The sequence below is a fragment of the Bolinopsis microptera genome, chromosome 6 (assembly GCF_026151205.1).
Source record: "Bolinopsis microptera isolate Bmic1 chromosome 6, MBARI_Bmic_1.0, whole genome shotgun sequence".
NCBI classification, from domain to species: domain Eukaryota; kingdom Metazoa; phylum Ctenophora; class Tentaculata; order Lobata; family Bolinopsidae; genus Bolinopsis; species Bolinopsis microptera.
In genome coordinates this window covers 5,693,434-5,719,124 of record NC_087077.1, presented here as the reverse complement: position 1 = coordinate 5,719,124, position 25,691 = coordinate 5,693,434, and the positions used below count along the sequence as shown (strand labels likewise).

General features: G+C 36.6%; 2 protein-coding genes and 1 non-coding gene across 11 annotated transcripts in view; 1 reads left to right on the top strand and 2 right to left on the bottom strand.

Annotated features, from left to right (window-relative positions):
• LOC134817547 (uncharacterized) overlaps positions 1 to 14,142 on the bottom strand; it is an 84,769-nt gene extending 70,627 nt beyond the window's left edge. Inside the window, exon 1 of the mRNA XM_063826720.1 lies at positions 14,136 to 14,142. The gene's annotated coding sequence lies outside the window, so the exon portion shown is untranslated. The remainder of the gene's footprint in view (positions 1 to 14,135) is intronic.
• Positions 2,531 to 24,506, top strand: LOC134817543 (WD repeat-containing protein 49-like). 9 transcript variants are annotated; one of them, XM_063826713.1, is made up of 25 exons: positions 2,531 to 2,685; positions 6,900 to 7,036; positions 8,166 to 8,307; positions 8,481 to 8,615; positions 8,899 to 9,057; positions 11,107 to 11,249; positions 11,626 to 11,713; positions 11,858 to 11,959; positions 12,120 to 12,252; positions 12,441 to 12,660; positions 12,933 to 13,038; positions 13,254 to 13,408; positions 16,689 to 16,788; positions 16,955 to 17,061; positions 17,749 to 17,880; positions 20,101 to 20,146; positions 20,338 to 20,397; positions 21,280 to 21,363; positions 21,600 to 21,777; positions 21,949 to 22,119; positions 22,783 to 22,931; positions 23,084 to 23,180; positions 23,457 to 23,553; positions 23,704 to 23,917; positions 24,104 to 24,506. In XM_063826713.1, exons 1-25 carry the CDS (start codon positions 2,533 to 2,535, stop codon positions 24,221 to 24,223), a joined length of 3,228 nt encoding a protein of 1,075 aa, XP_063682783.1. In that variant the 5' UTR covers positions 2,531 to 2,532; the 3' UTR covers positions 24,224 to 24,506. The 9 variants fall into 9 exon arrangements, with proteins under 9 accessions (XP_063682783.1, XP_063682782.1, XP_063682781.1 ...); XM_063826712.1 differs by having other exon boundaries at positions 23,448 to 23,553; XM_063826711.1 differs by having other exon boundaries at positions 22,765 to 22,931.
• On the bottom strand, positions 20,697 to 20,769 carry Trnak-uuu (transfer RNA lysine (anticodon UUU)). The gene has a single exon. It is a non-coding gene; the product is annotated as a tRNA-Lys (tRNA).
• Positions 24,507 to 25,691: the final 1,185 nt, after the last annotated feature.

The following is a 25,691-nucleotide window of genomic DNA, read 5'->3' as shown; positions in this document are numbered from 1 at the left end:
CAAGTTTTGAACAATAAGCAATTTTTGTTAAATTGTATGTTCTGATCAATCACGGGAGACAAAGTAAAACAAGTTGTAATTTGGGTTAGTAACTAAATTGGTAACAATTGGTTAAATGGGTTAGTGAATGAATTGTTAACAAATTGGTAATGGGTTAGCACACTAACGCTGCACTCACTATCACTGCACGTCACTCTACACAGACCTCAAACACAACTCTCACTCACTTAACCTCGTGAGTTGTGTGGTAATGTGATTACAAACAAATCTTCCCAAAACTGTAAATCCTTCTTAATAACAGTTCAAACTTCTTATAAACTACTTCTTCTAACTTCTTCTAACTTCTTAGAAACTAATTCTTCTATCACTTCCCCAGAAGTGATGTGAACGTGTTGTGATATTCCCTTACTCACAAACACTAGATCTTCTCTTTAGGTTCTTCTGTGTGGTCCCCGTGACACACACACACACACTGGAACTTGACTTGTCTGGCTTTCACTCTTACAGCAGCAGACACTCACTAGAACTAAAAACAACCCTGTAAATATAAGAAAGTATGTTAGAAAATAGTAACCCCAAAACTACAAACCTAGAACTAAAGGAACTACTACAAAGAAACTGAAACTACTACATAGAAACCAAAATAAGCTAAACATTACACTACCTGCCCTTCAGGGTTAGCTCTCGTTCCGTTCACCTGAATCCTCTATATTTACATCCTTGTTGTATTTACATGCTAAGGGAATGAGTGTGTGTGAAACAACAAAACATAACCACTCAGACATGTCTATGAATATAATAACTTAAAGGTAAAATATGATAATTTTAGTCAATTAAAAATGGGCTTTGTGTGCTCTTTTTCGAAAAAAGCAGCTCCTAACCTCTGTTTTGTATAAGGTCTGGCTCGTGCACAAGTGGCATGTTTGTCGAGGTATGCATTTAGGTCTCCAAAAAGGATTCTTATACAACGTTTCTGAGTTATGAACAGCTTATCGTTTGGTTGGTCTTTGAGGGCTGAGCCCCAAACACTTATTCCGTAAGCAAGATGTGATTCCAATAATGCAGAGTATATTTTTTGGTAGTGTTCCCCTGGAACTGAATGTTTAATCCTGTTAAGTGCTCCTGTAGTGGATCTAGCACGGCAAGTGAAGCAAGACAGTTCGTGGGCATTTGGAGCTGAGCCCCGGAAAATTTTGCTGGTCATTTTCATACACAGTTTCAAGAACATTTCAAAGAACTGTTAGTTTTTCCTCTTTTATTTTTACAGCCAAAACAATGTTTCTGAGTCGACAACTTTGGCTTGTTTTTAGAAAATTTCCTCTTTACCGCAGGAAAATTCATGACCACATTTTTTAAAATTCAGATCCCAGACTTTATAAATTTCCTCTTTAGCACCAAAATGTCCTCTGAAATCCAAAATTTCCTCCCAGATTATCTGGTGATCTGCTATGTTTCTGAATGTCGGCTGCAACCTGGCTAGACAAGTGAAATGCTCTTCCATAAGCTCTTCTATTTGTTATGAACATTGAACAGCTAAAAATATCAATAAACGTTTCAGTTCTGATGAAGCCGTTGTTACATCAAAATATAATAATATTATTCCTAACAATCGGAGTTATGTTTTAATTAGTTGTCAACAGAGAACCTGCTAGCAAATATATTCAAATTTCAAAACAATTTAACATGTATAGTTTGGTTTATCACATAACCAACAAGAATTTCGCCGCGGTTACACCACGCACGATTAGTTTTCCCTGCTTAAACCGTTAATATTTGCAATGAAAAGTTGATTTTATCGATTAATAAAAATTAGATATTGGATTATTTTGTTGTTAAAAAGTTGCAATATTTTCATCGTAATTTGTTATTGCGCGCGTGCAGGATTGCATGTAATCGAATATTTAGTACGCCGCGCACAAATTTTGGGCTAATTTAATTAACGGCACCGTTTGACAATTAAAATTCGCGTTGGATACTGCAATTAACTAACACATGCCGAGCGTCGCGCGCAGCATAACAGACGCTTCCTATACTCATAATTATAGGGGAGTGGTCTATATTGCGAAGGAGCAGACTTTTGTCGTCAACGTAGGACCGTCGGGCCACCTCATATATCCAAACCCGATTACTTATTCCCTACGATCTTTTTGCCTTCGGCAAGAGCAGGGAAAAAAATTCTGCTCTTAAAAAACACTCTGAAAAAAAAAGAACTCTGAAAAAAGTGTTAAGTTTATGTTTGCCAAGTTCAAAATGACCCCACGAAAACTCTCCTCTTGCATAAAATTGTATGAAATTAATTTCCATCATCCCCAGGCACCCACTATGTCTGCACCATTTAGATGGTATTGACCAGTATTCAGTTATAAATTATTACACAATTCAATGAAATAAGAAATTGTTAATATCTCGATAATTTTATTGGCTATTATTCTGGTAAATACATCATTTACAGATAATTACAGATTTTGTAATTTTGGTTATTTAAATGTGTAAAATGTCTTATTTTCAATATATTTTCCGTCCTAGGCTGGCATGGATAAAAAGTATTTTCGGCCATGTACAGCAAGCGAAACAAGCGAATCTCAAAGGACTGGGATTCCTTCAAAGTCCTCAAACAAACGACCAGGAACTGCATTAGGTGTTTCTACTGATCTGGAAAGCAGACGAACGTCTATAAGGATCAGTGTGAGTTTTCAATTTTACTTTGTTCTCTGACGAGTTCTTTTGTCAAGAACTGTGTCATGTTATATGTTGGGTTCACACGTAATTTATGTTGTTTGAAGGACCAAGTTTTAAGTATTCGATAATGGATTATTTGGGGATTACAAATATCATGTTAACATCTCACAATACAATGCAGTGTCAGATGTCATACCGTGCACGCTTCTGCTACAAGTTATAGAATTAGATTTATGATCGAACTGGTTTTGTGTTTCAATCATCCAATCTATTAATTAATGTAACCAACTTATAGTACTTCAAAAACTGTGACAGTAGCAGCTGTATGATAATGAATAAGCTCTGTTTGACATCAAATTCTTAATTAAATAGATCAAACATCCTGGCCGCAGCTTGCACTCTTCCCCAGCTTCGAATCAAACGTACTGACTATGCAGCTTGATTCATACGTTAAGCTTTTCAGGCTTTCAAGCGTACGAATGTTCGATAGATGTTGATTGTTCGTCTTTATTGTATTAATGTGCTTATCTGTGTTTTAAGCGTACTCATAAAGTTGCGTCCGAAAACCAGGAAAAAATGCTCGACTAGTTTTACGTTCGTGTTAGAAGCAGTAAACAAATGTTTACGAGCACTCAACTGTAAATACAGTAAGCCAGATGATCGTTGTACTTTGTAGTAATTTTCGTGAGAAAGTCTGTTTCACTGCAGTTCGTTTTATTTGTTCTTATTAATTGAATTACTGTCGAATTTTGTATAAACTTTGCTTGTCAAGCAACATGTTAATATCACTTTAATCCTATTGATTATTGAACAACAATAATTGTAGAGCTTCGACGAATTACTTAACAAGGTTATGATTGAAACTGGTAAATCCACGGGGGACCATAATGTTTTGTCTATTTTAGTCTAAATTCTGAGGTTGGACAAAAATTGATATTTAGAGATCTGGTCCCCCCTGGCCCTTATTTCACATACCACTAGGGAGCGGGGCAGAAGCTGAACGATAAACTAACGGACTTGTACAGTTCACTTCAAAACATTCCTGAACAACAAAATCCTCACATTCACACCATCAACCAACCCCTCAAGGTAAACACGGTACACGGTACAAGGTAAACACGGTACACGGTACACGGTTCTAGTTAAAAAAGGTAAACGGTTCACGGTACATGTTATGTGATAAACAATATATTATGGTAAACGATACACTGCACACGATAACACACTGCACACGAGGCCCCGTAATATGTAAACGTAGTTTGTGTGTATGGTGATATTTCATATCATTCACAGAGTTTCATATAATATAAAATCGTGGTATATACTTACCATGGTACTTAGGAAACACTTTATTTAACTCAAATTCGAATCTGAATATTCGTTATGAATTTCGCGCCATTATAATCCAATTTGACTGAGTCGGACATATCATATGATCAAATTTCATAGTGTACTTATCATGAGTTTTCTAAGTTATACCGTTTGTATTTTTGTATAGAAATCACGTTTTTGAATATGTTCATGTTGTTTGAATCGTAATTTTCTTCTTATCGTTTTATACTAGTTGACATTTCAAAAGATATTTGGTTACCAAGTAAATACAGTATACACCACCCTTATATCTTGTCGTTAAGTGCTCTAAAAATCACAACAGGGTTTCCATCCGCATTCCTGCAGATTAAAAGGGCTGGTCTCCTGATTAATTTAAACAATTATTAAAAGACGGATTCTTGTTTTAAAGCAGACTTTCGGACGCTCAGAGGTCATCATTTACTGCTTTCGACATTGTGGTCGGAATATGCTTATATTAGCTTGTAGTCCAATTAGTCATGAATAATTTTAGTCCAATCTATCCGCCATCAAAATATAACGATTTGTCACAAATCATTATATTTTGTCATTTGTCGTATTGGAATAAAAGAATAAATAATAGGCTCAGGGTTTGTCTTTATTTTAATGATTAGTTGCCATGGTAACCATAGTTACCCCGTTTACATGCCATTCAAAAGAAGGAAGTATGAGTTTACAGCCTCACCAAACATCTCCCTACCAATTGATTATCACATTAATATCACCGGCCATAAAGAGAGTTCCTTTTCTTTACTATCACTTTAGTAGTTAGTAGTTACAATTAGTAGTTACACACTACTTATAATCGTTGTGGTGACGCTATCTTTGAGTTCCTAGCTCCTGGAGTTCGTGTTTTTATTTGAAATAATCAGCTTGCTCCTCTTTTTTATGTAGTGTTGTTAGTTAGTGAATTGTGACATTAATTTTGAATTAATTGATACTGTCGTTATCCTATGCCTTGGAATGCCGTTAATCATAGCACAATAATCCACGTAAAACTCAAAAAATCTCAAAGATTTATGTGACACCGGATGTTTGGTGCCCCTTCACCTCTCTTTACGATTTCCCCTATCTCTACCATCGTAAGTCTTCTAATAACGATTCTAGGCTTGGTAAGTATACCACAGCCACGGGAAAGCTGGCAACTCAAGCTTGAAATTACATTTACTATGGAAATGCACAAAACAAATCTTAGAGGACAGCTTTTTAAGTAGCTTAATAAAGGCCAAATATTGATAGCAAATATTTGATTAAGTACATGTTAGAAACGCTACTCTTGGACGGGAAAACAGTTAGAATTCTATGAACTAGAAACCTCATGATTTTGTCTTGGTTCGGAATCCTGCGATATCCTCACCCCACCGAATTTCTTATTGAATTCTGAGCGGATACTTCAGGATTTTTAAAAGCAATGTTAATCGGCAAAATATGTGGTAACCATTAACCAATATCACCAGATAAACACATTATTTATCACGTGACCACACTCAGTATTTCACTGTTTCACTATTTCACTATCTCACTATCTCATTATTTCACTATTTCACTATTTCATATCACTAATCACCCTCTCACTCAGCCACGTGAGAAACACAAAGCACCATCACTGAGACGACGAGACACTATGGCTCTCATTAACCACCATGAAAGAAATCTCCTTGGTTTTGACAAAGAAAACTTAAATCTAGAGTGTTTGAGTGATATCAGTGAGACAAGTGAGGTCACAGACTATCAGCAAAGTTCGAACCAAAGTTTCGAAAATGAGAAAGCAGAAGATATGGTAAACGGTGGGAAGGCTATACGCTGGGCCCAAAGTAAGGAGTTAATAAGGGTCCAAGATGGTGGTTTTTCCAGTTGTGGTCAAAATGAGGTGCTCTTAAGTCTTACATTATTTTTGCATAAGTGAAGGTCGGCCAACATTATTTTTGGTTCACCCTGTAAAATTCACTGGTAGAATGTTTCGAACTTAGATATTTCAAACATTATGTTACAATCAGCAATCTTCAACACAAAAATTCATTTAAGCAGTTCAAGATGTATTAATATAATACTTCTTTATTTCACACACCCCAAATTTCACAGACAAGAAGAATCTCACGCACACAACCCCCACCTACCATACGAAAACCACCGAAAGTGAACCGAGTGAAAGGGAACCATGCACTACCCAAACAAACTGACCCCAAAGTGTTGAAATCCCTGAGGATGAAGGTTCTAAACCCGGCTAAGAATCCTAACATTGCTTCTCGTCAACATTATAAAGCTTCATTAAGCGATGCTGAAAAGCCTGCAAAGCCCGAACAAACAAACCCAAACAAACCGACCCCAAGATCCCGGTGGATGAAGGCTATAAGTTCGGCTAAGAATCCCAACAATGCTGATCAACAACAGTATAAAGCCTCGTTAAACGATGCTAAAAAGCCTGCTAAACCCCAACAAACCGACCCCAAAGTGTTGAAATCCCTGAGGATGAAGGCTCTAAGTCCAGCGAAGGATCCCAACATTGCCGCTCGTCAACAGTATAAAGCTTCATTAACTGAAGCTAAAAAGCCTGCTAAACATGGTTGGGATCAGATTAAAATGCTAGATATTCTACTGGAGGTCGAGGTGGGATGATTCATGGTTCACTATTTTAGTTCATCATTTTCAGATTAAGTCATAATACGGTTTTAATTTGTCACTCAGACTGGTACTGCTCAGGTTTAGGGTAAACTTGGGGGCCATAGTTTTGGCTGATGTTATTAATAGCGGGAACAAAGAGCTAACTACCCAGTACCCCTAGCTAAGTTCGCTTATTTTCAATTGGGGTTATTTTATAGGTACAATCTCCTCCCAGATTTGTTTCTGATGTTTAACCAGGTTTTCCTCAGGCGCTAGATTCCCAACTAGACCAGTATATTGATGATGATAACGTTAGTTCTCATACCGCTCCAGTGCCACCCAGTGGTCGAGTCAGTTCTCTCTTCAGTAACAGATCTACTTCTGCTTCTCATTACAAGTCTAACAGGTGAGAAATATGCAATGGCTCTCAAAAATGTACGAAAATATGTGTTGTTATTAATATTATGTTGTTTGCTCGATGAAGGAATTTGTTTAAATCGCCTGTTCGGAAAACGGTTTGAAAGTATTTCAATCTTTTCAAAGTTTCATCCATAACTCGTTTGATAATGCGAGATTATTCCTCGGAAGAAATCACGTAAAATAAGCTGACCTACCTTGTACAATCTGCTTTGTTATAGTTGTGAATAGTTTGTTTTATTAATCTGGTCACTGGTTTCATATTGTTGCCACTCATAATCATGATCAATCATAAAATTGCTTAACTAAACTGTTGAATACCATTATTCATGATTTGTATGTACCTACCACACGCTACACTTCAAAGGTATATTAATAGCTTACAATATATATAATGCACATTCACAGAGCATGATTTAATAAATATTAGGACCTTACTAAATCACAACACACTTTGCTACTTTATTTAAAGTTGTTGTTGACATGTATATTAGCGATCGTATTGCCATTAGTTTGTGCACGAATGTAAACAAGTCCCTCAAGCCTCCTACGCTTCAGTCAACTCTGTGTAATACTTTGCTGTAATTTTGCTTAATTTTCTTTCCGTTGACCAATTTGGGTTATTTGTCTTTGAGTAAAGCTTCCTGTCGGTTAATTAAGTCACGTGACAGATTCGTTTGAAGTGCTTGCAGTCTAATGGAAGTTTGATTTATCATGCTCTCAAGAAATGGTGCATTATCATCACCGATACCATCGCCCTCTGAAATGCACATTCAGGTTAAACAATTGAATTAATATTATCTAATTTTATTTAATCATTTATTAACTATTAAATATTAATTCATTAAAATTTTTGATTGATCATATCTACTAAAATTAATTACTTTCATTGATCGCATGTTAAATTGACTCTGGATTATGTTCAACGGTTAGACTTAGACAATCCTTGAAGACAATACACGATTGAGAATTTATTTCGCGAAGAATCTGATGCTGTTTTCGAAAATTCGACACGCCACGATCGATCAACGGAAGTCTCGAATTTCACAATATAATTTAGAAATTTTTTAAAACTTCCACTTCCACTTTCATCCCACCTTATCTTTTATTTCTTTCAGGATAGAAGATAGGATAAACCTGGATCACATGCAGATGCTAAAGAAACACTTTGACGCTGCAGCAGTGGAGGGGGTGGAGGGGAGGCTGTCTATGGACATGTTCATCATGGTCATGTCCCAACTACTCAACCTGCCTGACGAGGTGTGGTAACATTCCTTTACTTCGTGTCAACTGTCAATTCAGAAATACATTTAAGGAATTTACTTGCTTTCAATTGAATCACATATTTAAGCTAGAACTGACTGAAAAGTGGATATAATAAAACTTGTCACCCTGTTATATCAGATAAAACCACAATCTCCTCTACCCATCAGATGCAACCCCAGCTAAAAGCTCTGTTCATGAAGATCGACAGTGGATCTCATGGTCACATAGCATGGGATGCTTTCTGTACCTATATGCAGCTCGAACTAACTGAAAAGGAGGATTCCTACACCAGGGCTAGGGAGGTTGGTAGTAGTTATAACTTCTTTAGGTGAACATTTTTTCACGTTTTTTTTCCTGTTTCAATTCTAATTGCAAACGCCAAAAGTCATTTAGCAAAGTACATTAGCTCATTAGGTTTTTTAAATTTTGTTTTGTAATTTTTAGATGAAAACAAGCTAAGCTCAACTATTAAACAAGATAAAAAACCTGGGTTTAGTTTGATTTAATCGGTGGACATTTTCTCACTGTTTCAATTCTAATTGCAAGCGCCAAAAGTCACTCAACAATCACCACATTGACCCGCAGGTATGTTTTGAGACACCAGCAGTAACAAAGACCACACCCCACCGCGACACACTACACAGGGTGTGTGTTCTACCAGACCACAGCTACGTTACAGCCAGTCAGGACGGAGTCGTGGCCTTCTGGAACCCTGCTACTCTACAAGTTAAACGAACCAGACCGGTTAGTTTGATGACGTCACGTGTGTGCTGTGATATCACGTGCGTGCTGTGACGTCACGTGCTGTGACGTCACGTGTGTGCTGTGACGTCACGTGTGTGCTGTGACGTCACGTGTGTGCTGTGACGCCACGTGTGTGCTGTGACGCCACGTATGTGCTGTGACGTCACGTGTGTGCTGTGACGTCATTTAGCATATTATATTACTCTTGTGTGTACTGTGTAGTTGGTAAATGGTAGCGATTATCAGTTATGTCTATTCGAAATATTACAGAGTAAGCAGCTCTAGTCAGGGTAGAGTTTCGTTAAAACACCACCCTAAGTCTCATTGTCTAAACTACCGTAGTTGAGCCAAGTTGGACTCCAACATGGTTTAATCCATCAACTATCCACACCTTGAGGTTAAGCTCCTGATCGATTTGATAACTGATTATTTTAAAACCCCACCTATATATATATATTGGTGTTTTTCTGACATGATGCTGAGCTGCATGACGAGGTACACTGATTTGTTTCTGATTGAAGCAGTCCATTACTAGGCCTTCACAAGAGTCTGTTCAGATCTTCTAAGCATGCCTATTTTAACGATAATTATATCAATATTCCTGGATATCCTGAATAATATTGCCTGTATCTTTAATGATTAATAAGCTCTGCAACTGTAAACTCTAAATGGTCTGATAATTAAACAGTTTAAAAACTGTAAAGTTAGTTGATGAACAATGAAGTAAATAATAACAACATAGAAGCTTGCAAATAAGGGCCAGCTAGCTGTATGCTGCATGTCTGTGCTAGAATACACACACAGTTCAACATGCAACATGTACACTACTCACGTTCAGTAGTATCCCACTCAGTCAGTATCCCACGTATACCAACTTGTCACAAATGAGGCTTCAAGTATAGTTAAAGACCTAAATAACCCTAATACTCTAATAGATGGAATTAAGAATAAGGGATACGTATTCAGACTGATTTTTTGAATAAACAGAATTGTGTCATAGATTTATCAGGCAACTAATTCTGACTTGCTACAGCCTACATCTTGAATATTTGTTCAAACTTTCTGTCTGCTGCTTGTCGTGACCCTTGTCAGCTAACATGCAAACGAGACAAAGTAATATTAAATTAGCCAATAAAATGGCTGGTCATGATGTCACCGAGGAGTAGTTTGACAGTAAAGCTGCACGAACTGGTTGCTTCTCTCTCTCTCGGACTAATCAAACCGCTTTTTGTGGTAGTTTATTAAAATAAAACATCTGACCACTTTCTGTGTGGTTAACATACTCCAGGGAAATATAGCGTGTACATTATATACCGTGTGAACTGAAACCAACATTTGAACATTATTATTTTCCAATAGAAATGAAGTGCATCGACAGTATTGTTGCACCACCGTTGTTACTAGCTACGCAGGTGGCTCCAACTAGCTTGCTGAAAAAGCACCACCGCACCTCACAGCTGTACTGTACTAACTATATAATTATAAACAAGCTTTTGTCTCATTGAAATGGTGATTATCCGTTTCATTAAAATTTTAGGTGTTTAAAAATCTGTGGTGGCTTTATTTTGTCAATTTGTGGTCGGAGATTCGTGCTTATAAACGTGCTCCCAATGATGTATAATAAAATCGGTTCTGGTTCAAAGGATCATCTTTATGAAAGTTAAGAAGTTAAGTGCATGACCACATTAGAAGAAATTGAAAATTTAACCTCGAAGAGTACATAATGAATTTATTACCATGCTTGCAGAGTATACCATTAAAATGAGAAGATGTTTCTAGCTTGTCAACATACACGTGAATTCATTATTCAAGTGGCACAGAATTTAGTTGAGACGTTTGTTATTTTGATCAAGCTTTGAACATAAGCAAATCTAAATCCAACGTCAGAGTGCAAAGTATAAAATCTAAATAAAATAGTGGCTTTTTCAAAAAATCAAACAATTAATCCTAAAATTTAAAAGTAGTATATTGCAAGGATAATTTCTCTTAATATATAAAATATTATTATTCATCTTCATCAAGATAATATTAAATTTTAATGATTATCAGAATCCAGACGCGAACAAACCAAAACAGAAATGGATAACAGACTTTGCGATGATGACGAATATCAACAGATTTATCCTCTCTACTGGGGACAGAGAACTACAGTTCTTTGAAGCCAGCACTTTTGAGCCTTACTGTCAAATTAGGTAATTAGTTAATTAGGTAATTGGGTGATTAGGTAATTTGTTAATTTTATCTTCGTGCCGTTCTAATGTTTTTATCTCTTTGGTTGCGTATTTATATACTTATATTGAGACCAATCGTGAATCCGTGTAGCTTGAAATAATTTCACTGTAAATTGTAAATTGTGATACAAACTGGAATAATTGCCTGTACCGTGCTTTCTTCTCTAACTTCGCAAGCAACTTCTTAAAAGAGATTATAATGCCTATAGAAAGTAACTATGTTCTCAAACGGAAACTTGGCTATCGTTAACTGTCTCATTAACTTATTATGTACGAAAGTTATCGAATCACGTGATACACATGTTATACTAAGACATCACACAAAATGGTATTTCAGCGGTTTGGAATCAGTTCCACTGAAGATGAGCTTCTGGCACAATCCTCGAAACACTGAGGAGTCAATACTGATGTACGGAGACAATCAGGTAACCAGCGATATATATAATATCTATTTTCCCTTTCTCTGTTCTCCCTAACTCTCAATCTCTCTTCTCTTTAAAACATCTTTCTAATTATTTCCCTCTCTCTCGACTCTGACTTTCAACGTTTACATTAACACCTCCTCGTAGGGTTGTGTGAATGTGCTAGTGATACCCAACACGACACTAGCCTTCAGAAAATGGAAACAAGAAGCGAAAGTAGACGGAGTTCCCACTGCCAATATTGAAAAGGTAACACCATTGTTAATTATTCACACAATGCACAATATTGCACACTCCATCTACCTCTAAATCTGGTATGAACGGTATGTAAAGTATACTTTCCATACCAAGAACTGAAAATTGTCCGCTAATAACGATTGTCTGCTTTAACTAGAGTTTCTTGAACTAGGTGGCCAGTTTAGCAGACGTACGGTACGCTAGATGGGAGGTTCACAAAGACTGGGTAGTTGAGTTGAAGTACGAGGATCATCTCAGATCTATCATATCCTGCTCTAACGACCCTTCCACTGGCATCGTCATAGGTTGAGTAGATTACTATTCTGTTAGGTTAGATTTCAATTCCTCCAGCTCTCCAGCTTCATTCAAAACAACTCATTTTATTGGATTGAGTTGAATTTTTGTAAATCAATTTCCAAGATTGTGTATTTTTCATTGTTTGTTTATGTATGACAGTAGTGTACAACACAGTATCAAATATGACCTTACTCAGGAAACGTGGTCGGCAGCACGAACGTAGAATCTGCACTTCGTGAGAACGCGTTGAAGCGCTGCGCACAAGGAAGCAGCGCGCGCAAACGCCTCTCTGCAGATCAAACTGTATTCTATGTTTACAAAGGAGTAAAAACATTTGCGTATAGTGAATCGTATAATATATTAGTGACAGGAGGGATGGACAGATTGGTCAGGATTTGGAATCCTTACGTAAACACGTGAGTCTTAAAAATAACTGATATAGTTTTTATTAGCTTTTTTCTTGAATTCATGTAGTTTCAATGACCACTACCACTGTTATTCATGAAAAATGATCTGATATAAACACTAAATCGTATAACTGGGTCCTGGCATAAAGTCAAGAGTTTCTGAGTATTTTTAAATTGAAAATCTTTTGAAGTACCTGTACGTATGCTAAATTTTGACTAATAAGTAATAATAGCTATGAAACCAAATTTTTATCCATGATTTCTTTATTCTTGATCTTCAGAAAACCAACAGCATTACTCCGGGGCCACAACGGTCCTATCTTCTACCTCTACATATGTGACCGGGAACAGAGGATATACTCTATATCAACTGATAAAACAGTCAAGGTATCAAGTCTATATACTCTATATCAACTGATAAAACAGTCAAGGTATCAAGTCTTAACTAACAAGATGAAAAATCATAATCACGCACCGTGACACTTTTATTAACTGTTTAACTAAAATCTGAGTTAAAATAACACACATCCGAACCGATCCTAAAACGATCATAATTCGAGCTGATTCTGGTAAATAAAATGTACCTGATAACAACTGTGCAGGTATGGGACGCACAAGACCACAGTCAACTGTGTACAGTGGGTATGAAGAGTCACATGATACAGGGCGAGATGACAGCTGTGCTTTATAACGAGTTTACTAAAGCCATCGCTATTACTACGGACTGTTTATCTGTACTTAATCTCCGGGAAAACAGGTTTGTTTATTAAGTTCTGGCGTTGTTCTGGCTTTGTTCTGGCTTTGTTCTGGCTTTATTGTATTACCAGGGTTCACAGTATAGAGGTCTCAGATCATTATTCCGAATTGTAAAATTTGTAATCTGATTGCTTTAGACTGATTCAATCATTCTTTCAAGGCATAAGGTTACATAATATACATTTTACAATTATCATGACTTCAACAATAATTTAATTACTAAAAATTATTTTGCCGTTTAAATCAACAAGAAGTAAGAACACATTAATTTTAAGCTTTAAAACGTAAACTTCAATAGGCCCTTACAGTTATAATTATCTAGCCAAGAAATAGCTGAACTACAAATTAATATACAGTTAACAGATAAAAACGGTAGCAGATAAGGCAACATATTCTACATCTTATCTCAGCACAGCTCTATATCTATCAGTACACATAGGGTGGGATGACAACTAGTGCGGTAATTGTGGCGGTAGTAAGTGCGGCAGTGAATGCGGCAGCAGCTCCGTTCCCGTCGTGATGGTCTTCTTCGTGGTCCTCCTCCTGGTCCATGCCGTGGTCGTCAGAGAACTCCACGTTACTGTGCCCGGTTGGGGCTGCAAATACTGTGATTAGCGAGCCTTCTTAAATTTCCCCAGTAAGGAGACGGTCAGAGTTTAGGTGTAACAAATGTTGGTAAAATTGATAAAGTCATTAGATCATGAAGTTCAAACTCATCCTAAGTGAACCTCAAATTATTTGTTGTCCGTTGTATAACTGTTAAACGTAATGTAAAATCCGGATTGGAGTATTGTTTATGAGTCGCATTGTTGTAATGTATTCTGTGTAAATTATATTTCAATACTTTCAACACTACTATATAACAAATACTTTGAGATCATGAATACGATGTAGTTACATTGAAACGTCGAGTAAACTCCTTTTCCTAATAAGAGCATTTTTACTTGTCGCAGTAACCGGGATAAAGATAATTTACACAGAATACGTTAAACGTAATATAGTATCGAATATTGTAAACATTGCCCACACAACTTAGTCACAGAATCTGAGGGAAATTATTACGGTTGTGTCAGATTCTGACGAGCAGTCTAGCTGTAAAATTTCCAATATTTTACTTGAAGAATTTTGAGTCAAAGATACAGATCAGCTGACAAAAATATTTATGATTTAGATAAAAAAATACTTTTATTTTTAAATGTGTACCGGGAATGTAAGCTACTTTCGTGAATTCATTATTTAAAGAGTGGCTGAAGTAAATACTGAACTAAAAGGGTCACGTGGTGTGAATACTGTGTTCTGATAGGTTCATCAAAGTTAGAATCAGGATTGCAGTAACACCTGGTTTAACAACATCCTTACTGATTTCATGATTCCAATTATAATCTGCACACCTGAAGTAATACCTGGACAGTTGACTCACATGGTATGCAGGTAGGATACTGTGGGTTAGGATCAGTGGCATTACAAGTAAACTCCTCGTGGTGGTCCAGTGGCGCGTACCCCATATCACACTTGATAAACGCGTTAGCTCCGTCGTGAAGCTGCTCTTTGACCGGGGTTTTACTGTATTGGAGCTGGAATTCTCCGTGTTCCGTCTCCGGCAGAGTACACGCTGTGGGAAAATGTTATAAATATTTCATTAGCTTATTTACTATTGTCAGACATATTTAGTCTATGAAATCGTATTTGTCTTGTCCTGACCATTGTTGTCTAAAAAAGTTACCGTTATTATTTTGTTGTCATTTGTTTCTCTGCGGTATTTTCTAACAATTAAACAATTATTTGTTTGTAACTATATTAGCCATCATATTAGAGACCTACATCACTAAAGTTAGCTTGAAATTTTGAAATGTAAGCGCCGATTCAACCGAAATTCATTTTCCTTACATAGACGAAGTGCATTACATTATTTTCCAAGGAAAATAGTATCCCCTTGCACATTTACCTACTAGCAAAAACATCTAGTACGAGCATCAGTTATCATCCGAGCAGGCTATCCGATGAATTCGCATTGAACTTTTAATTCTTGAATGTGTGAGTGAGAAAAGTTTAAATTATTTGACCACTGCTACCGCTTAATTTTCCAATTTAAATGAATAGGAATAGTCTGGCTGCTTGACCACAGATACTACTAGGACAACTGCGATTGATCAACCAAAGGTATTTGTGGCCATAATAATAAGTCTCGAGAATAAAGATAATGATAGCCGTTATCTAACTGACTGTGTTATAGAATAGAACATTGCATGCATACTAACATAAAATAACAGTCTCATAGTTGAGAGGAAATAACTTTGCAGTCTTCCGATCAAATACGAAACTACTTATTGCTTGTCATAGCAATGTGTTAGTCTCTAAGCGTCTATATATCAAGGTCTATGGTCTGTAAACGATTTTAATTACTGTTAATTAAACAATTAAAGTAGATAATTACCCACCCATAATCTCGAGAGAGGTACTCTCGCCGCAGCAGAACAGGAGAACGAACAACAGTATCACTAGAACGTACATTGTGTCCTTAACTCTTTTAACCATCTAATGTTTAGACTTTAGAGTTTGTGTATAATTGAAAAGTATGTAAATATCTCGCATTTAACAAATCAATCCTCCCCGAATATTTTGAAACGCGTGAAAACTATCGAAAAATCAAAAAGTTTTATATCAGAGAAATTTGGTCCGTTGATCCAAAAAAATTCTCAACAAAATGTGTGAAGGTTTCGATCGGTCGACATGTCACAAATTTTGACATTTGTTTAAATACTGACAGGATTCTCGGTGGATATTGCGATTTTTGTGGTCACGTGATTCTCCGACTGGTCATGTGGTCTTAATTTCGGTTATTATTGAAATGTCAAGCCACGAACATGGCCCCCTCATTACTGCGGTTATTAAAATCACATACGGTTATGTCAATCTGTACAGAGAGGATTAGGGTGAAAGAGAAACTTTCTGCTTTCGTTGATGCAAAGTGAAAGTGAAACTTCTTGTCTTTATTACTTGCCTTACATACTACTCATTACTTGGTGACCATTCAAGTTCCATGAAAAATACTGAACTGATGTTGGCTGAAGATAACTATTAAATACGTCATACAATGTCACTTCAACTGTATTCTGTAACATGTATATACAGAATTCTACGGAATGTCCTAGATATTAATTAATAACTGAACCCAGATACAATTAATTAAATAACTAAACCCTGATATATAATTAGTTCATAACTAAACCACAATCAAGTTGTTATTTGTTGCAAAGTTCAAGATATATCACCTGTTACAGGTACTCCCAAACAGAAGCAACACAGACACACAGAGACGCTATACACTGCATCAGATATAATCCACACTTCAAACAGATAGTCACTGCTTGCAACTCAAGTGTAAGTAACCTTGCCTTTTATTTTACCTTACTTTTATTATAACCTTGCTAACTGTAAAGGACAATCAGCCATATTTTCCATTGTAGACACTGATGAGTATTATTACACGTTAGTGACCAGTATAAATATCCACCAATGTTTCCTCTGATATTTTCATTTTCTTCAGATGATAAAAGTGTGGGATATAGAGTCTGGCCAGCATGTATTCGAGTATAATAACGCTCACGGTAACTCAGCAGTCACCAGTATGATATTCGATAGCTCAGGACGCAGGTTAGCACCTTGTTAAAGTAATGAATTATATAGTTGCATTCTGGGGGGGGGGGGGGTTAAATCCAGGATAAGCCGTTTGTCTGAAAAACTTTGGATTTTTGTTTATTATTCAGCATTTTCGTTGATGGCAAAAGATTCGTAGTATAGACGATTTTGCAGTTTATGTCATTGATTAGTTGATTCAGTGATTTCTAAAATTAGATGGCATAAGTAGCAAGCCCCCACCCTTAGCGATACTGTATGCTCCCAAAATTAGGTTACCCTGTACTGCAATGTAAAGTCCCGTCTTTGATTCGATTTGAATGAATGTGACTGTTGTGTAATTTGAATGCTGGAAGTTTAAATTTAGAGGAAGGATTCTAACACTTGTTAAGATGGATTACAAGTGATGAGAATCGTTCAGCTGAATTTGGGATGGTTTCACAGCAGCTAAAAACCGTTCTAATTTTACAATAATATGGACTCATTAAAGCATTAAGGTCGTTAATAATTGAACATGGCAATTATATGGTAGTAAACGTATAATGTAGCCAAAGTTCAAACCACATATCTAATGAAGCCTCTTGTATTCCTTTAGATCTACACTCTCTAGGATCCAGGAGCTTATCTCTGTTGGAGATACTGATTTCATAGAAAATGGCCAACCAGACGATTTTGACTGTAATTGTAACAACCTTGGTTTTGCAGGTTAGTGACGGGCGGTAGGGACGGTTTGTTGCGGATTTGGAACTACAATAACGGACAATGTCTGCGGACCCTAAAGAAGGGAAGTAATGAGGAAGTGACCTGTGTTATACACGTTACTGTCAGCAAAAACAAGTGAGCTTTTCTGTTTGTTTTGGTTCGTACTGTTCATTATGGAATGAATAATGATATATAGACGGTAATAAACGGTTTGTGTTTTCTCAGAAAATTCTCCCTTCGACGAAACGAGTTTTTGTTACTTTTAAGTTTTTGAAGTAGTAAGTAGTAAAGGGGCTTGTCAAATACCAAATATTATGAAACAGCTGTTATTGTACAGGATTTGGAGAATCTCAATTATACCATATGAGCATATGGAACCTACAAAATAACACGATACCTTAGTTCCCAAAAATTTGTGTGCCATTATATTGAGCACAATTTATTTGAGCCCGAAAAATTTGGGCAGAAAATTTGAACTCATTTGGGCGACCGAAAATTTGGGCACAAATTCTTCGAAAAATGAACGATTTTCCAATAAAATTTCAGTTAGATATTTGCCTTAGTTCATTATTATTCCTTATTATTCCAGTCATTTTGCTTTCAATTTTAAGCATGTAGGTGGTAGTCTGAGTTGTTTCACATTATGAAATTTACGATCTGCCCAGTAACTACTAGAAAATACAGTGATGATGGCACAGTACAAAATGATAGATATACATTAATTGCAGATCTTGTTTAAATCTCTAGCTATCCGTACCTCTAGCCATTTGTTTTATTAGTAGCTGTTAGCTATTCCAGTTATTTCTATTCATTTAAAATATAAGCCTTTTTACTTGGTCAAGCCATGAATGACAGATTAGAAAACTAAAATTTCAAATATTATTTCACTTGGATATGAAGAAAAAGCCATCTTTCTATAGATTTCAGGGCCACAGGCCAAATGCCAAAAGTTTGGTTAGTAAAAAATTTAGCAGACGGAAAAGAGTTATGCAATTAATTTGGTCTGCAAAAAATTTGGGCGAGAGGCCCGCTCAAATTTTTTGTCGCCCAAATTTTTGGGAATTAAGGTATCATAAATAAGTACATTATTTTAAAATTGAGATTGAGATACACAACTCGCCACTCGGGTAACCGTTTCACACTTTGTTGATGATTAGACTTCAATACTTCAGAGTAACAGAAATAATAGTAGTTGGACTATTCGTTCAATTTGTATCGTGGAATATCTCAAATTTGGAACATATTCAAATTCATCTAAACTCGCACAGATAATCAGTTTTATAGCCATCTAACTGTTCAGAAAATTCTAACGGAATTGAATAATAGTTCCTGGAGAAAATCGAAAATATATTTTAAGTATTTTACTGAAACACTTGATTTCCGACCTCGCAATTTGGAACTGTTTTGTCGAAAGTCCTTCAGTCTAAGACGAGTTGGACTTTCTGTACCAAACTGTACCATGGTACAATATTTGACGAAAGTCGATTATCTCAAGATCTGAATGATAGAATTTCTTTAAACTTTCCAGATAGTTACATGGCTATATGAGAGATAATGTGTAAGAGTTTGGGAGAATTTCTAGCTTCCAAACTTGAGATATGACTTCAAACACAAGCAAATATTTCAAATTGGCGGTTTGAAGTCATATCTCAAGTTTGGCACATAGAAACTCGCCCAAAATCACACAGATTATCTGTCATATAGCCATTCAACTATCTGGAAAGTTTAAAGAAAATCTATCATTCAGGTCTCTGAATATATGCCTGTGTTCCATTAGAAACCGCCAATTTGGAGATATTTTCTTGTGTTTGAAGTCATATCTCAAGTTTGGAAGCTAGAAATTCTCCCAAACTCTTACACATTATCTCTCATATAGCCATATAACTATCTGGAAAGTTTAAAGAAAATCTATCAATCAGATCTTGAGAAAATCGAAAATATATTCTAAGTTATTCACTAAAACACTCGATTTTCGACCATTCAATTTGGTACTGTTTTGTCGAAAGTCCTTCAGTCTAAGACTCATGGGAGTCGCATATTCGTAACGCGCAACAACTTTTTTATAAGGTAACAATGACAATTTCTTTATTTTCTCACGTGCGCGCGGCTTTAATGCATGCTCTGCATGCTTAGTGCAGAATGCGTTGGAGGGTGCAATGGAGTTCATAACAAACATGTCAAACTCTTATGAATTGGATAGTCATACCGAAATTATCTCTAAACTGAACTATTCGGCCTGATTTTAAAGAATTATCTCACACGGCGCTGCAGATATTTCTGTTACATAATGTTTGCATGCAATGTTACAATTTCCTCGACATTATTCTTCCTCTAAACTAACATGATCTTTTTCAGATATATTGTATGTGTCGGATGGGATAGAAGGATCAACGTTTTTACGGTAATGATTTATTTCAACATTTTAAGTGTATTTCGGGATGATCAAGGTTGTAGGATGTAGGATGTAGGAGTAGTGCAACCTCTTAGTTGTTGATGTGATGTTCTTAACTATATTTGTACAAACTACATACTCAAATGAAGCTGCTATTTTTGCCATATGTATTGATTACTAATAATATATGCATTTTTCAGGACACAACAGAAAGTATTCATCACGAACAACAAGCACTTCCTCATTGGGTGGATGACGAGGTTTGTGAGGAACTTGTAGCTTTTGCTTGTGCTGAATAAGCTTTTACCGTTGTTCCACAAGATTACTCTAATCTTCAAAACTTCGAAATCGTTTATTAATGAGGTTACCACTACTGATAGACATATTTGAGCTCGCTATCGAATTCGGCATAAAAAACTGCAAATGTACACCATTCGTCAATGATCACCCGGATTTGTTGAATCAATGGATAGATTCTAATTACATGATTGGCTCAGTCAGCTTCTGTTACAGCTTCTGTTAAATCATTCGAAAAAAAGCTAGAAAACAAAAGTCAAGCAGCCTGATACGGGACTCGAACCCGTGACCCTCAGATTAAAAGTCTGATGCTCTACCGACTGAGCTAACCAGGCTTGTGCTACGAGCGCGATTTGCGGATATATATATATTTCTATTAACAAATTTAAATTTTAGTTTTATCTGTGATTATTAAACATGCTGATTTTATACATTTCGACTATCACTACTTGATACTCATTAGTCAATTCATCCGTTCTGCATAATTTGTTAGTGGTTAGAGCTTCCGCCTTCTTTGCACAAGGTCCAGGGTTCGAATCCCAGTGTCACCTAGTCTAGGGATTCATTGGATCTATGCGATCTCATCGGTCGACTTAGCTGAATAATAGGAAATTTTATTGATGATTAAATGAGGAGGGGTGCCTGAAAGGATACCCCTTCAAGAACATCTACATTATTACATTGTATTGTACTGTAAACAATGGTGATAGAACTATCCGATGACCCAGTAGAGGATTCTTCGAACTTTCAAAATTGCTTATTCAAAATTATTCCGATATCAACATCCCAGATATATGAAACATTTCTCAAGGAAGATTATTAACTAATATTCCGCATTTTTTCAGAGAAGAGGACACACGGAAGATATTTTAGCAGTTACAGCAAACAGTGCGACTAACCATCTTGCTACATCTAGCTACGATGGCGAGGTGAGTGTTTTTTTCATTAAGATATAATTGATCGAGAGTCTTTTTGCTTCCTTCTGCTGAGTGATGTTGAATGCATTAATTCATAACATTAGCTCGAATTCTAGTTTAGTCTTAACTCTTCGTCTTGTCAGTTTAAAAAAAGAAAAAGTAACAACTATGAAAATTTCAGTCTATGATTCCAAAAATGTCTCAACATGAAATTGTCTCTATCTCACTAAATCTACCTCTCTCGACAGATAATTATCTGGAGTCTGGTATCAGGGCACATATTTTGCCGACTGAAGGCCCCTCCTCCTGATCCCAAGAAAGCGTTTGATCCGATGGAAGGTGACGCGGCAGTAAACACCCTAGTGTTCCTGTCAGCTAGAGGAGTAACCAGACGGGCTGCTACATTGGTAGCTTGTGGACCTGCAGGTAATACTAATTTAATTTAAGACTTCAGATGCTGTTTATTAAGTTATTAAGTGCTGTCAGTCCCTTCATGCGCCCTTCCCAAATCTGTGGAGTGTGGTACTCTTACGCGTAACAATTAAACCCGTTCGTTTTCCTAACTTGAAGCAATTTAGAATAACCTCCTATTTTCAGGATACATCCACTTCTGGAACATCTACAAAGGTGGTAAAGTGATGAGCTACTTCACTCCAAATGCTGACGGGGCTAACTTAATAGCAGTTAACGGAAACAACACCGTGCTAGCAAGTGGAGACACTGCTGGCAATGTCAAGCTCTACAACATTTCAGAGTACTGCACTGAAGGTCAGTTTAGTAAGCAAGCATTTCGGTGACAAATAGAGAATGGAACAATATGATTTTTCAATTTTCTTCCGAATTTTGACCTCCATTACCTCAATTTGGTTTCATACCATCATCAATTAACTGATTATTGGTCTCTGGGCAAAAAGTCCATCCAATCTGTCAAATCTGTGTTCAGAAATTTTCATATTTGAAAATGGGACAGAAATTGGAAAATATGAATTTTCGTTTTGTTAAGATTTCTGCTGTGACCTTCCTCCGATCGAAATCAAACTTCCAGCACCTCAATCATGTCATATGCCATCTATAATAGTTGACTGACTAATTGGTTGCAGGTGACAAATTCAGTCAAAACTGTAAAATTTTGGTCCTGGAACTATAGGTCACAGGAGGAGGAAATATAATAATAAGGGTTTTTGTGTGGTAGTGCTCGACATAAAACTTCATTGAAACTGAAAAAATGTCATAATTACGATTAAGATTAAGCTTGATCGGAAGCTTGAAAAATCATGTGATTACCATCATCACCTCACCAAACTTCTCAATTATCCTGTTTCAGATAGTTCACATGCACACCATCTTAAGTCGCTAATCTTAAAAACACAATGCCACATGAATATTGATTATCGATTTCCTGATCCGACCCAGAACCTTCTCCCCCAACAGGAATAGAAAGATCCCCACCTCCTCTCCTCTCCCAGTTCCGGGCTCACACCTCTACTATAAAGTGTTTCGAGTTCGTTTCCGGGTTGGGACAGTGTGAGTTCCTGCTGTCTGGTAGTGACGATTGCAGTGTCAGACTCTGGACTGGAAAGGTAACTGAAATGAAAAATATAATTATCTTACAGGTAATTTTAATTGTCAGTCAAAGAATCTGTTATTTAAGTTGTTGGGAGGGAAGGCAGTTGAAACATAAAAATCTCATTAAATAATTTTTTTAAAAACATAATTTGTCTTGAAATTTCAGGGACATTACATTGGCACGCTAGGACAGACAACTAGATGGGATATTGATGATCCCGCCACATTCGCTCACCCTAGAGTACCCAGGGACGTCTTATCAGGTTGGAACTTGTTGGGTTTTTTACAAAAGTATGCAGATTATACCCGACAGTATATTGATACTGATAGTATGCAGTCGATGAAGAAATTAGGAAGAAGATTTGTAACTTTGTGCGATGCTTTCAGAAAACTGAACAATATGAACCTCTCTATCAAATATTGGTGGTCTCTGTTTAAGATTGTCGATTTAAAATTTTATTCAGGTAGCAGGGGTCCGGGTTGATTTTCCTTTCATCACAATTCAAGCTTTTAACATATCTCACTTCTAGCAATCCCAGAGCCAATTGACATTCCGGATAAGGTCCGTCAGTCCATTGACACCACACCGGAATACAAAGACTCGAAAAACACTAAGAACGATCTGCATGACGTCGAGTAAGTAGAACACCAAACATTCATAATCCGTCTTTTCAAACAAGTTTTATTTTTTTAAACATAACTCTATAATTTTCCAACAGAAAACAATGTGCACGAATCTGTTAGTATTCGCGTAACCCTCAATAAAAACTCTTCTTTCTCGTCCAGTCTAGATCTGGACTACCAGGAGCAAGAAGGTACACGACTGCGTCACATCAAACACAAACCAGGCCCCAAGACCCACGAGGGCCCTGCTGTCTACCATTCTCTTCCTTGTTTTGAGTTAACAGATGTGCCCCCTAGTCGGCAGGCCCCAGTTATTGGTTCTCTGGACCCCCTCTCCATACTGGACGCTGTGGAGATTGAGAGTGTAGCTTCAGAGGTAATATGGGTCATATCATCATTATATACTGCTAATCTGGGGGGGGGGGGGGGGGGGGGGGGGGGGGGGCGGTTCATATTATCATTATATACTGCTAATCATGTGGGTCCAAATCTTTTAAATAGCTCATTATTTTCCCATACGTTTTCCGTTTTCCCTAAAATTCGAATAATTTGTTCTATTCAGGATTTGACCCTGAAGCCGTTCACACCAAAACTCGGCGTCAAAACGAGAAGATCTAGTCCCATGACGACTAAATTGAAAGTCCTTAATGGGGCAAGTGCGCTGAAAAGTAATTATAAGTGAACTAATGGGGTCTAACATATTCCTCCATATTTGCTTGTACAAAATCACGCTGGAACTAAAACCCCCGTCCCCTTATTTATTTGTCAGATACAATTACAACCGTACCTTGATGAAGGCGGCATAAGGAAATCTAGACATGTGAACAACTTTTAATACTTTGCCAACACGTAAAGAAACTACCTAGTTGGAATCGCTATTTTAGGTTAAACTTAACCAGTATCAATATGTTCCGGTGTCCACAGTATTTCTAAACGTGAACAGTAATGAATCGACTATCCGTGTTTGGTTAGGAAATAGGCATAATGTTAAATCTGATTTCAAATGAAAAACTAAATTATATTATTTTTCGTACGGTATTTTTTATCTGTAAAGCGATTGGTACTTGAGTGTATATATTTTGCATTGTTAAACAGGTGTGTACATATAATTTATTGCTTATACATTTTGTTACGTATTATAATTATAAAAGTTGTATATTGTGATACTATAAAGTGATTTGCTTTACTGTTGAAGGTTTATAAACAGCTTGGTTTTTATTTTTTCGTCCATGGCACAAACAACAAAATTATGAATTAGTTATACTACGGGCGATGGTATTCACCCGCACCGTTAACTTTAAGCCTGACAAGTTTCGCATGATAAATTTTGATAAATATATGTTGTTTGAGAGCTACAATGTATATTGTATAGGTTAGATGGTTGTTAAAACTAAAAGGACTTTCGGCTATATATATGCTAACAACTAATCTGTTCCTGATTAAAAGGTCGAAAATAAAATGTTTTAGCAAATAACTTATAAGTATGACTTATTTGACCAAAACCCATAATCATGGGTAGAGTGGACCGCTGCCAGTGTCTCTCTTTCCCAAACAAAAGGAAATGATATTAATTTGATTGACCGTTCTCAAATGCAAAATGATACCGAGAATGAAATCGGTCGCTCGCTTTTCCCATTCATTCACGGCTTACAATCAATCACATGTTGTAACAAGATATGCGGCCAAAATTCCTTTGGGTTGCGTTCGGGTCGATATACCTAGTATTTCGGGATAAGGGTGGTACTGGTAGTTAGTGAATTAGCTGAAGTTTATTGATTCTTTATTGCTGAGTACAGCTGCCTTCGGGTAGTTCTTCTTAATCTATTACAATTGTAAATTAATGGGAAAAGCGAGCGACCGATTTCATTCTCGGTATCATTTTGCATTTGAGAACGGTCAATCAAATTAATATCATTTCCTTTTGTTTGGGAAAGAGAGACACTGGCAGCGGTCCACTCTACCCATGATTATGGGTTTTGGTCAAATATCATCTCTTTTTGATTATAATGTCAGGGTACTTTATAAAGTTTTGTGTTTTTTTCATTAAGATATAATAGATCGAGAGTCTTTTTGCTTCCTTCTGCTGAGTGATGTTGAATGCATTAATTCATAACATTAGCTCGAATTCTAGTTTAGTCTTAACTCTTCGT

Excerpts from the sequence above, each read along its gene's own strand:
- LOC134817543 (XM_063826706.1), top strand. The coding sequence starts at position 6,370 with ATGAAGGCTATAAGTTCGGCTAAGAATCCCAACAATGCTGATCAACAA. Across the intron at positions 7,037-8,165 it reads TCTCATTACAAGTCTAACAG|GATAGAAGATAGGATAAACC; the intron begins GTGAGAAATATG and ends TATTTCTTTCAG. Across the intron at positions 12,253-12,440 it reads TTCCACTGGCATCGTCATAG|GAAACGTGGTCGGCAGCACG; the intron begins GTTGAGTAGATT and ends GACCTTACTCAG.